At 43.7% G+C, this 13,668-nt stretch overlaps 1 protein-coding gene across 2 annotated transcripts in view; it reads left to right on the plus strand.

Moving 5' to 3' along the window:
- Window positions 1-13,668, plus strand: part of DDX43 (DEAD-box helicase 43) — a 40,587-nt gene that overhangs the window by 21,477 nt on the left and 5,442 nt on the right. For both annotated transcript variants that reach the window (XM_060205383.1, XM_060205384.1), the window contains 6 exons: window positions 1,778-1,865; window positions 4,989-5,116; window positions 6,781-6,890; window positions 8,469-8,607; window positions 9,769-9,856; window positions 11,972-12,127. In XM_060205383.1, coding sequence (XP_060061366.1) covers window positions 1,778-1,865; window positions 4,989-5,116; window positions 6,781-6,890; window positions 8,469-8,607; window positions 9,769-9,856; window positions 11,972-12,088 — 670 coding nt within the window. In that variant the 3' untranslated portion in view covers window positions 12,089-12,127. The remainder of the gene's footprint in view (window positions 1-1,777; window positions 1,866-4,988; window positions 5,117-6,780; window positions 6,891-8,468; window positions 8,608-9,768; window positions 9,857-11,971; window positions 12,128-13,668) is intronic.

Here is a 13,668-nt window from a genome sequence, read left to right on the forward strand (position 1 = left end):
AAATCGCCATGAACAGTGAAACAGTACTGTGGTATCTCTCTTCTGTCTAGCTGTCTCTTTCTATATGCAGGGTAGTGGTGGGGGGGTCAGAATTGAATTGATTTTGTTTAGATGGTGTCTCCGTGGATTTTAGAGCATTAGTTTACTTTGAGATTCTTGGTGAAGGGTACCTGTATGCCTTCACTTCTGTACTAGCCACTCAGTATAGCAATGAGTGATGCATTTCTGAAGTTACGCATAGAAGTGTCTATAAAAGTGGTCCAGGAGGTGGTGCAGTAGATAAAGCATTGGGCTGTCAAGCATGAGGTGTTGAGTTCAATCCCTGGCAGCACATGTGCCAGAGTGACATTTGGTTCTTTCTTTCTCTCTCCTCCTTTCTCATTCATAAATAAAGAAATAAAATTTCTATAAAAACATATAGGCAAGGGGCCGGTGGTGTCACACCTGGTTAAATGCACACTATAGTGTGCAAGGACCCAGGTTCCAGCTCCCGGTCCCCACCTGCAGGTGGGGAGCCAGGGGCTCGAACTGGGATCCTTACGCCGGCCCTTGCACTTCATGCCATGTGCGCTTAATCTGCTGCGCTACCACCCAACTCCCACATATTTATTTATTTATTTATTTATTTATTTATTTTTCCCTCCAGGGTTATTGCTGGGGCTCAGTGCCTGCACCATGAATTCACTGCTCCTGGAGGCCATTTTCCCCCCTTTTGTTGCCCTTGGTGTTGTTGCCTTGTTGTGGTTATTATTATTGTTGGTGTCATTTGTTGTTGGATAGGACAGAGAGAAATGGAGAGAGATGGGGGGGAAGACAGAGAGGTGGAGAGAAAGACACCTGCAGACCTGCTTCACTGCTTGTGAAGCGACTTCCCTACAGGTGGGGAGCCGGGGGCTCTAACCGGGATCCTCATGCCAATCCTTGTGATTTGTGCCACATGCACTTAACCTGCTGTACTACCACCCAACCCCCACATACTTATTTTTCAACCAGAGTACTGCTGAGGTCTGGCTTATGATAGTGCTGGAGGATTGAACCTGGGAACTCAAGAGCCTCAGGTTTGAAAGGCCTTTACATAACCATTATGCTCTGTCCCTAGCCCACTTCTTATTTTGTAAAGGTTTATTTTATTTACAACATATGAGTAAGAGTGAGAGAGCTTCCCATGTGATCCAACGAGACAATCCAGAGAGTATCACACCTTTATACATATGGTGTAGGGAATGGAGCCAGGAACCTCACACAGGCCCAAACTCTACCTTGGATTTCTACAATTATTAAGGTTTAGGTTTTTGTCATGTTGTAAACCAGAACATTGCTTAGCTCTGGCTTATAATGGTGCCCGGGACTGAACCTTGGATCTCAAAGCCTCAGGCATGAAAGTCTTTTGCATAACCACTATGCTACCTTGACCCTCGTTTTAAAACTTTTCTGTAGTAACTTCACTAGAATTGAACAATTCTTTGCGTCATCTTTAAAATCATCTTATAGAGAAGTATCCAGGTTGTCTGTGTCACAGGAAAACTAGCATAGCATCGCATACTGCATGTCTGATGTTTGTCTGTGTCGCAGGAAATAGCATAACATCGAATACTGCATGTCTGATGTTTGTGTCTCAGGAAATAGCATAGCGTCGCATACTGCATGTCTGATGTTTGTGTCACAGGAAATAGCATAGCATCGCATACTGCATGTCTGATGTTTGTCTGTGTCACAGGAAATAGCATAGCATCGCATACTGCATATCTAATGTTTGTGTATCTTGTTCTGTTTCTAGTGCAACGTGGCCATATGCTGTTCGTCGACTTGCACAGTCTTACTTGAAGGAACCAATGATTGTTTATGTTGGTACTTTGGATCTAGTCGTAAGCTTGTCTTTTTTATTACTGTTGTTAAATTACTTGATTTTTTTAATTTATGAGAGAGGAAGAGAGAGAGACAAGAGCCTCACTCCATCTGCGAGGTGCTTGGGGTCAAAGTCAGGGCCTCACACAGGCAAGATATAAACTGTACCCTTGTATCACGTCCCTGGACCAGAGTAATATCTGCTTCTTTCTCTCTCCTCCTATCTTTCTCATTAATAAATAAATAAAATCTTTACTATATATTTATTTATTTTGGGGGGCAGAGACAAACATTGGGAGGGGCCTGGGGAGATGAGAGAGAGAGACCTGCAGCACTGCTTTGCCAATTATGAAGCTTTCCCCCTGCTGGTGGGGACCAGGAGCTTGAACCCGCGTCCTTGTGCATTATAGCATGTGCACTCAACCAGGTGCACCACTACCTGGCCCCGACTTTTAGTTATCTTTTTTAAAAGTATTTATTTATTCCCTTTTGTTGCCCTTTTTTTGTTGTTGTAGTTATTATTATTATAGTTACTGATGTTGTCATTGTTGGATAAGACAGAGAGAAATGGAGAGGGGGGAGATGGAGAAGGGGAGAGAAAGATAGACACCTGCAGACCTGCTTCACCACCTGTGAAGCCACTCCTCTACAGGTGGGAAGCTGGGGCTCAAACCGGAATCCTTACACCAGTTCTTGCGCTTTGTGCCACATGCACTTAACCTGCTGCGCTACCACCCAACTCCCTTTGCTTTTTTTTTTTTTTATTGCCACCTATTTTGTTTGATAAGACAGAGAGAAATTGAGAAGGGAGGAGGAGACAGAGAAGGAACGAGAGGGGAGCCAGGTGGTGGCACACCTGGTTGAGTGTACATATTACAGTGCATAAGGACTCAGGTTCGGGCCCTTGGTCTCCACCTGCAAGGGAAAAGCTTGGTGAGTGGTGAAGCAGGCTGCAGGTGTCTATCTCTCTCCCTTTTTATCTCCCCCTTCCCTCTCAATGTCTGGCTGTCTCTATCAACTAAATAAAGATAACACAGAAGAGAGAGGAGGAGAGAGAGAGAAGGAACCAGAAAGATAGACACCTGCAGACCTGCTTCACCACTTGTGAAGCGTCCCCCTGCAGGTAAGGAGCAGAGCCTCAAGCCCAGGTCCCTGTTCACGATGTGTATGCTTTACAAGTATGTCACAGCCTGGACCTCTACATATTTTTCTTTCCTTCTGTAGCTCCCTCATCTCAGTTTTTCTCTCTATCCAAAATAAACAATGAAAGAAACAGTTTTTTTTAAGTAGCCCCTCAGGGAGTTGGGCAGTAGCACAGAAGGATAAGCGCGGGCGGCACAAAAGTAGCCCCTCAAATTAAGAAAGTAGATATACATTATTTTTTAATTATCCATTAACGAGAGAGAGAATGAGAACCAGAGCATCTCTCTGGAACACACAATGCCAAGAATTCAACTTGGGACCTGATGCCTAAGAGTCCACCAATTCATCCACTGTACCAGCACCTAGCTCTTAGAATCACTTTCTTAAAAGGCCTACATCTGGGAGTCAGGCAGTAACACAGCGGGTTAAACGCATGTGGTGCAAAGCCCAAGGACCTGTGTAAGGATCCCGGTTCGAGCCCCCGGCTCCCCACCTGCAGGGGAGTCGCTTCACAGGCGGTAAAGCAGATCTGCAGGTGTCTATCTTTCTCTTCCCCTCTCTGTCTTCCCCTCCTCTCTTCATTTCTCTCTTGTCCTGTCCTATCCAACAATGATGACATCAATAACAACAATAATAACTACAACAATAAAAGACAAGGGCAACAAAAAGGAATAAATAAATCTGCCTACATGTCTGCATCTGTATTAATTGGATGTTCTCTCTTTGTGAAGTTAAAGTTAATCACTGGGGGGTCAGGCAGGTGGCTCAGCAGGAGATCAAGCACATTCCTTACATGTGTGAGACCCTGTGTTTCATCCCCAGCACTACCAAAACAGATTTTAATAAAGTGAAATTTCATGCATGGTGGACTGGTGTTTTCACCTTTCTCTCTGTCTCTCTTAAAGAAGTGTCACTGAGGGGTTTAAATGTTATCAGTAATTATCAAATGTATTATTATGTCTCTCCATTATTTTTATCTCTTCCATTACAAAGTTCCTTTCAATTAACTGTTAGTGAAAATGTATCTTTTACTTAATCACTAAGAAGAATAATGGCTCACTGCCTAGGCCCATTATTTCATTAGAAATATCATGAAAGGCAGACTGTTTCCTTCTTCCCTTTCATGAAATGCTGTTAAAATGTATTTTGTCAGGTGGGGGTAGATAGCATAATGGTTATGCAAAGAGATTCATGCCTGAGGCTCCGGAGTCCCAGGTTCAGTCCCCCTGTACTACCATAAGCCAGAGCTGAGCAGTGCTCTGATTTAAAAAAAAAAAAATGTATTTTATCTCTGAGTCAAAAACTGCAGCCAGTGATACTTTGAATTTTGCATTAAGTTTTCAAAATATTCACTGGATGGAAACCATTCATCATAAGCCGGTCGGTCACCTTCCCTCTTAGTAAGAGCCAGACGCAGAACTCAGAGTGAGGATTTGTGTAAGCTTGACTGAGCCATGGCGATTTTCCTTTCCCACAATGGAAGTCGTTGGCTTTCAGCAACTGCCAAGCATTCAGCAGTCGCCAATGTAACCTGGATGTTCAAGTGATAAAATTTTTTTTTTAAAAAGTGAAAGACTGGTACATCCTAGAGTAAAAATGAGTCATGTTGGGGAGTCGGGCAGTAGCGCATATGGCGCAGGGACCGGTGTAAGGATCCTGGTTCCAGCCCCCGGCTCCCCACCTGCAAGGAAGTCGCTTCACAGGTGGTGAAGCAGGTCTGCAGGTGTCTGTCTTTCTCTCCCCCTCTCTGTCTTCCCCTCCTCTCTCCATTTCTCTCTGTCCTATCCAACAACAACATCAATAACAACAACAATAAAAAACAACAAAGGTTACAAAAGGGAAAAGAAATAAATATTAAAGTTTTTTTAACTGAGTCCTTCTTAGTGGCTGATTAAAAATATTGACCGATAATAGACACAAGTTAGATTTCAAGTCGGTGTCTAGAATTTACCCCTCAGTGTCATATGTCAAATTGATACGATGCTCTTTGAATCCTTCAGGCTGTAAGTACTGTGGAACAGAACGTAATAGTCACCACAGAAGAAGAGAAGCGATCTCATATCCAAACTTTCTTAGAGAGCATGTCTCCTAAAGACAAGGTCATAGTGTTTGTGAGCAGGAAAGCTGTGTAGGTATTTTTCTTAACATCATAATGATCAGTCAAATTGTAAATTCATTTCAGTTGGGGGTATGTACATCATACAGTATCTTTTTTTTCCTTTTTTCTCAATATTTTTATTAATATTTGATAGAGACAGAGAGAAATTAAGAGGGGAGGGAAAATAGAGAGTGGGAGGGAGAGAAAGAGACAGCTGTAGCCCTGCTTCACCACTCATGAAGCTTTCCCCCTGCAGGTGGGGGCCAGGGGCTTGAACCCTGGTCCTTGTGCCCTGTAATGTGTGTGATTAACCCAGTGCACCACCGCCAACTGGATTCTTTTTTCTTTATAAAATAATGTTATTTGGGTTAATAGTTTACAGTTGTTGGCACATGGGTATAATTTGTATAAATCTCCCTATAATAGTTGTCTATTACAGGACACTCACCGCCCCCCCCTTTCTTTCTTTTGTGTACCTACAGTATGTTATTTAAGACTATTGCTAACAGAGATCAAGACAGGCATATTGATGGTACCAAGTTAAACAAGATCACTGACTTTCCTTTTATTTTACAATCCAATTTTTATTTGTGATCAAAAGTGTTTTTACAAACCACCAAAGTTTCATAGTCCTAGGCTCCCACCTCCCAAAGATAACCATCCTAGTTCTCACAAAGTTTATTTTATTATTTTTTGATAATTTTTATTATCTTTGTTTATTTGATAGCCAGAGAGGGAGAGAGAGACACCTGCAACACTGCTTCACCACTTGCAAAGCTTTCCCCCTGCAGATGCGGACTTGGGGCTCACAGCCGGGTCCTTGCACACTGTAATGGGTGCACCACCACCCGGCCCCCAAAGTTTAAAAACAGTTTTATTTTCTTCTCTTTTGTTTTTGTTTGTTTGTCTGCTTGTTTGTTTACTTATTATTGGATAGTGACAGAGAGAAACTGAGAGGGAGATAGAGAAAGAAAGAAACCGACACCTTCGGCCACTAGTGGGACCAGCAGCTTGGCCCCAGGCCCTTGTGTGCGCTATGATGTGTGTGCTTAACCAGGTGCACTACAGCCTGGCCCCCAGTCTTGTTTTTTGCACAGTCATGTGTTTCAACTCTGTAGATTCCACATTTGAGTGAAACCATCTGTTGGTTGTCTTTCACATTTTTACTTACTTCACTAAGTATAACCACCTTCAGTTCCATCTTTTTTGTCCCAGATGACATAATAACCATCTTTTTTTAAAATTTTTATTATCTTTATTTTACTTGATAGAGACAGCCAGAAATCAAGACGGAAGGAGGAGATAGAGAGGAAGAGAGACAGAGAGACACCTGTAACACTGCTTCACCACTTGCAAAGCTTTCCCGCTGCAGGTGGGGACCAGGGGCTCAAACCTGGGTCCTTGTGCACTGTAATGTGTGCGCTCAACCAGATACACCACCACCCGGCCCCTATCATCTTTTTTTTCCTGTAGAGCAGTATTCCATGGAGTAGATATCCCATGGCTTCTCTATCAAGTCACCTACCGATGGACATTTAGGCTGCCTCTACCCATTAGCTATTGTGAATACTGCAGCTCTGAGCCTAAGGACACATATATCCCTTCTGATCAGTGTTACTATGTCTTTTTGGATAAGTGCCCAAGAATAGTATTGCTGGAAGATCACTCACTGACTTTTTTGTCTTTTGCTTCAGTGCTGATCACTTATCAAGTGACTTGGTTCTCCGACAAATCTCAGTAGAGTCTCTGCATGGCAACAGAGAGCAGAGTGACCGAGAGAAAGCACTAGAAAACTTCAAAACAGGTACATTATTCTTCGCAGATTGCTGCTATTTAGAAGTGTCCAGTGCCTGAGTGTGACAGAGCCACTTTCTAGGATAGAACCCATTTTAAGATCTGTCCACTGTTAGCAGATCCCCGAAGGTAGACTTGTTAGAGCTCTAAATGTAAATCCGACTCTCAGAGAAAAAGGGTTGGTGTTTTGGGTTTGGTTTGTTTGTTGGCAAGCCATCATTTTATTTGTGATTAATCGTGATTTATAAGATTGTAAGATTCCAGGGTATGGCTCCACACCACACCCACCATCAAGGTTCTGCGTCCCTACCCTTCCAGGGATAACCAGCATAGTTCGCACAGTCTTAGAAGCAAAGCAGTCTGTTTGCTTCCATGTTTTTGTTCTGATTTTTTCTTTCTTTTTTTGCAAGTTCATGTATTTCAGCTCTCAGATTCCACATGAGTGAAGCCATCCAGGAGTTGTCTTTCATGTCTGTGCTTATTTCTCTAAGCATAATCACCTCCAGTTTCATCCATTTTCTCCCAAAGGACACTATCATTTTTTATTGCAGAGTAGTATTCCACAGAGTATATATCCATTAACTTCTCTATCCAGTCATCTGCCATGATTCTACTCTTAATATTTATTTTTATTTATTTATTCCCTTTTGTTGCCCTTGTAGTTTTATTGTTGTTATTCGTTTTGTCATCGTCATTGGATAGGACAGAAATGGAGAGAGAAGGGGAAGACGGGGAGAGAAAGATAGACACCTGCAGACCTGTTTCACCGCTTGTGAAGCGACTCCCTTGCAGGTGGGGAGCCAGGGGCTTGAAGCTTCCCTATTCTTTAACCCTCCGGGAGTATGGACCCAGGGTCATTGTGGGGTGTAGAAGGTGGAAGGTCTGGCTTCTGTAATTGCTTCACCACTGAACATGGGTGTCGGCAGGTCAATCCATACTCAATGGTGGATATTTCTTTTTTTTTTCTTTTTTTGCCTCCAGGGTTATTGCAGGGGCTCAGTGCCTGCACCATGAATCCACTACTCCTGGAAGCCATTTTTTTCCCTTTTGTTACCCTGGTTGTTTTTTTTACCATTGTTGTAATTATTATTATTGTTATTGATGTCATCATTGTTGGATAGGACAGAGAGAAATGAAGAGAGGAGGGGAAGACAGAGAGGGAGAGAAAGACACCTGCAGACCTGCTTCACCACCTGTGAAGCGACTCCCCTGCAGGTAGGGAGCCGGGGGCTCGAACCAAGATCCTTACGCCGGTCCTTGTGCTTTGCGCCACGTGCGCTTAACCCGCTGCGCTACTGCCCGACTCCCTCAATGAGGGATATTTCTATGAATTCAATATATCTCTGTAGTTTAGTTCAGATGAGTCAGGGGACATTTGATGAACTCTGTTCCCAAGTATATTAAAACAAGCCAGCAGTTAAAAAGAAAATTAATAACCTTTTCTCATTTCCACTACCTTAATAAATACCTTGCTGTAAAAAAAAAAAATGATGTATCTAATTAAATATTAAGGAAAAAAATCCTATCGGCCTATGTCTTAGGTCAGCTTGTGCCAGAATGTCTCTATTCATTCGGCTTTACCCTTCAGGGAAAGTGAGAATACTGATAGCTACTGACTTGGCATCCCGCGGGCTGGATGTCCACGATGTCACGCATGTCTACAATTACGATTTTCCACGCAACATCGAGGAATATGTCCACAGAGTAGGACGCACCGGCAGGGCAGGGTAAGTAAGTGTAGCCCACCCAGGCAAGAAGCCAAGCCGGGCCTCCTACCCTGCCGCTTAGATGACCCACCTAGAAGATTCTTACCTTCTCTTGCCTGTACTTCTCCTGACCTGCTTTACTGCTTATTCCTTATATCCTGGGTATGTTCTGGATTCAGCCACCTCCTGTATCATAGCTGCGTGTAACTGCTTCTTTATTCTAGTCTATTTATTGTATAGAGACAAGACATTGGAATGGGAGGGGAGAGGGGAAATAGAGAGAATGACACCTGCGCCACTGTTTCACCACTTGTGAAGCTTCTCTCCCCCCCCACACACAGGTGGGGACTGGGGCCATTGAACTCAGGTTCTTGCACACTGTGATGTGTGTGTTCTACTCAGGTGCACCACCACCCAGCCCTGTAACTGCTTCTGATGTCACTCTTTGCTTTATTTCTATAGTGTCACTCAGAGCACTGAGTGACCAAAAAATAACCATGACTAAGAGGACCTTTGTCACCTGCATCGCACGGCCATCATAACCTCTCCATCACATGCCATTTTGGTCATTTTTAATTATTTATTCATTTTCACCAGAGCACTACTGAGCTCTGGCTTCTGGTGATATGGGAAGTTGAACCTGGAATTTTGGAGCCTTAGGCATAAAAGCCCTTTTGCATAACCATGATGCTGTCTCCCTACCCCATGCTATTTTTTTTGTTTAAGCTGTATTTTATTTATTTTATATAAGGCAGAGAGAGAGAGAGAGAGAAACCAGAACTGGGAATCAAACCAGGAGCCTCAGGCATGAAAGTCTGTTGCTTTACCAGTCCCCCTACTTACCCAGCTGTGTAACATGCTACTTAATGAACTGGGAAACGTTTTGATTCCAACTTGTTGTTCGGATGATGTGAAGTATTAATATACGCTATATTCTCGGGCTTGTCGACGAGTTGTGGTCTTGCTGCTATTTGTGTTCTGTTTTACTGTCTGAATCATGAGTGCAATTTATGAACCTAAGTGCAGTGTGTTTTTCCTTTTTCTACCACAGCACTGCTCAGCTCTGATCCTGGGGGGGAGAGAAGGGGGGATTGAGCCTGGGACTTTGGAGCCTCAGGCATGAGAGTCTGTTTGCAGAACCATTATGTTATCTACCCCTGCTTTCTTTTTCCTCTTTTAAAGGAGGACTGGAGTATCGATCACCCTGATCACGAGGAACGATTGGCGGGTTGCCAATGAATTAATTAATATTTTGGAAAGAGCAAATCAGGTGAGAAAATTCGCCGCGTTAAAAACTCGACTTTGTTTTTTGAGGATTTGTTTCATATGAGAAACAGAATGAGAGGGAAGCCGGACTACCGCTTTGGTCTTGATAGCGCTGGGGATTAGACCTGAAAGCTCAGGCTCTGAGATATCTTCCCTGGCTTCTATTTCTTATCACTTGTCTAGTGTCCCAGCTCTCTCATTTATTTCCAGGTTAGGGCTTACTGCTTATCACGAATGCTAGGTGTTAAGCATGGAGGCATGTCACCAGAGGGAGGGAAGGCATGGCAAAGATAAGGAACTGCGGGAGCACATAGCCAGGGAGCCTAACCACTGGCAGGGTGGGGGAGGTTGGGCAGTGGCACACCAGGTTAAGCACACATAGTACTAAGCACAAAGATCCCAGTTCGAGCCCCCGGCTACCCACTTCACAAGCAGCGAGCAGGTCTGCAGGTGTCTTATCTTTCTCTCCCCTTCTCCATCTCTCCCTCCTCTCTCAGTTTCCCTCTGTCCTATCCAATAAAGGAAAAAATGGCTTCTAGGAGCAGTGGATTCATAGTACTGGCACCAAGCCCCAGTGATAATCCCTGGAGGCAAAAAAGAAAAAGAAAACCGGGAGTCGGGCGGTAGCGGCGGGTTAAAGCACATGTGGCACAAAGCGCAAGAACCGGCGTAAGGATCCTGGTTCGAGCCCCCGCCTCCCCACCTACAGGGTAGTTGCTTCACAGGCGGTGAAACAGGTCTGCAGGTGTCTGTCTTTCTTTCCTCCTCTCTGTCTCCCCACCTCTCTCGATTTCTCTGTCCTATTCAACAACAACAATAATAACCACAATAACCACAACAATGATAAAACAACAAGGGCAACAAAAGGGGGAAAAATGGTCTCCAGGAGCAGTGGATTCGTGGTGCAGGCACCGAGCCCCAGCAATAACCCTGGAGGCAAAAAAAAAAAGAGATAAAGAAAGAAAGAGAAAACCACTGAGGTGGAGGAGGCTGTAAAACAGTGAGATGAAGGGCCCTGACAGTGACACACCCTGTTTGTTTGTTTTTTTGTTTTTCTTTTTTTCCTCCAGGGTTATTGCTGGGCTCGGTGCCTGCACCATGAATCCATCGCTCTTGGAGGCCATTTTTCCCCCTTTTTGTTTCCCTTGTTGTTGTAGCCTCATTGTGGTTATTATTATTGCCATTGTTGATGTCATTCGTTGTTGGATAGGACAGAGAGAAATGGAGAGAGGAGGGGAAGACAGAGAGGAGGAGAGAAAGATAGACACCTGCAGACCTGCTTCACCGCCTGTGAAGCGACTCCCCTGCAGGTGGGGAGCCGGGGGCTCGAACCGGGATCCTTATGCCTGTCCTTGCACTTTGCGCCACTTGCGCTTAACCCACTGCACTACCGCCCGACCCCCTGCACACCCTGTTAAATAGTACAAGGACCAGGGATTCAAGACCCTAGGCACAGAGGGGTAGCTTCACAAGTGGTGAAGTAATACTGGTGGTATCTCTCTCCTTCCTTCTCTATCTTCCTCTCTCCTCTTAATTTCTCTTTGTCCTATCAAATAAAAAGAAAGGGGCGTGCGGAAATGGCTCAGGATTTGTTGTTCAGGCACTAAGCCTCAGCAATAACCCTGGTGGCAATAAAAAGATAAATAAATGAATCAATAAAAGAATGGGGTGAGTAATTAAGCAGGGGACAACACAGTGTGACAGTGAGGAGAGAAAAAACATTAGAAAAAAATGCTACCAGGAAGGGCAGGTTTAGGACCCTGGAAAGCAACAATAGGCCCCCATGAGTGGGGGAGTGGCATCAGGAAGGGCAAATTCAGGCTTAATGTGCAGGGAGACACATTTCACTGTGCTTGAAGGATGCTGTGGAATGGGCTATTGCAAGGTTGACTTAGAGTGCCCAGTCCCCAAGCAGGGAAGCTTCACAAGAAGTGACCAGTGCTACAGAGGTGTCTCTCTCTCACTCTTTCTCTCCCCCTCTTACCTCTTGAATTCTCTCTGTCTCTAGCCAGTAAATAAATAAAATACCTAGTAATTAGAAAAGCAAAAAAGCTATTGTTAAAATCTGTTACACTAGAAGAAAAAATTCCATCCCAATAACAAAACTTAATGGTTTCAGAGTATCCCAGAGGATCTTGTATCTATGGCTGAGAGATACAATGCAAATAAAATGAAAAAAGAAACAGAAAAAAAATTGGGAAAACCCCAAGGAAAAGCCAAGAAGTTTTATTACTAATGTCTATACTGGAAAGTGGTGTCAGGCCACTTATACAAGGTAAAATTTTCTTTTTTGTGTGTTTGTTTGTCTGTATGGTATAGGACAGAGAGAAATTGAAAGCGGCAAAGAGAGATACCTGCAGCCCTGCTTCACCACTCATGAAGCTTCCCCACTGCAGGTAGGGACCAGGGGCTTGAGACTAGGTCGTTGCACATGATAACATGTGCCCTCAACTAATTTCGCCACCTCCCAGCCCCACAAGGTAAAGATTTCAATGACAAATAGACACACACTATCTCTCTCTCTCCATATATATATTAAATCACTAATATAATATCTATATATATCACTAATGTCTCTCATATATATATATATGTATGTATCATTTATATCAGAGAGATATTAGTGATATTTAGATATTATATTAGTGATTTAATTTATATTTATAAATATATTGGTGATTTAGTGGTGGTTTACAAGATTATAAGGTATAGTTCTGTACCCATAACCAAATTTCTTTATTCCCACTCAACCAACAATAAATGTCACATAGACTATAATTCTTTTTATCTTTATTTATTTATTTGATAGAGACAGAAATTGAAAGGGGGAGATAAAAAGGGAGACAGAGACACCTGCAGCACTGCTTCACCACTTGTGAAGCTTTCCCCCTGCAGTTGGGGACCAGGGGCTTGAACCTGGGTCCTTGAGCACTGTAACATGTGCACTCAACTGGGTGTGCTACCACTAACACCCCTTTTTTTTTATTTATTTATCCTCTTTTGTTGCCCTTGTTATTTTAGTGTTGTCATTATTATTATTGTTGTCATCATTGTTGGATAGGACAGAGAGAAATAGAGAAGAGATGGGGGAAGACAAAGAGGGGAAGAGAAAGACAGACATCTGCAGACATACTTCACCACCTGTGAAGCAACTCCCCTGCTGATGGGGAGCCAGGGCTTGAACCGGGACCCTTACGCCGGTCCTTGCACTTTGTGCCACCTGCGCCTAACCCAATGCGCTACAGCCTGAGTCCCCACCCCTTTTTGTTGTTATTGTTTATTTGTTACTGAGAGCTAGGAGAGAGAAGAGAACCAGAAATGATATCACTCTGGTACATGTGCTGCTGGGGATTGAACTTGGAACCTCATGCTTGAGAGTCTGCTGCTTTATGCACTATGCCACTTCCCTGCGCACACTTAGATCCTCCAGTGGTTGTTTTCCTTAACTAGGCTTTGTTAGTGTATCTGTTGAAGTCATCATTCACCCTGTCTTTTTTTTTTTTTTTTTACATTTTATTTACGGGATAGGACAGAGAGGAACTGAGAGGGGAGAGGGTGGTAGAGAGGGAGACACCTGCAGCCCTGCTTCACCACTCTCAAAGCTTTCCCCCCTGCAGGTGAGGACCAGAGGCCTGAACCTGGGTCCTTGTGTACTGTTAACACGTGCACTCAACCAGGTGCGCCACCACTGCCCCCACTCTGAGTTTTTCCCATAAGAAATCACGAGGTGTTATTCTTTTCCTGTTGCCCACATTCCAGTTAAGCTACTTAGAATTAGATACCTAATTCTAGTGTCTAGTGTTTTGATTTATAATA

The sequence above is a fragment of the Erinaceus europaeus genome, chromosome 13, assembly GCF_950295315.1.
Source record: "Erinaceus europaeus chromosome 13, mEriEur2.1, whole genome shotgun sequence".
In the NCBI taxonomy this organism is placed as follows: domain Eukaryota; kingdom Metazoa; phylum Chordata; class Mammalia; order Eulipotyphla; family Erinaceidae; genus Erinaceus; species Erinaceus europaeus.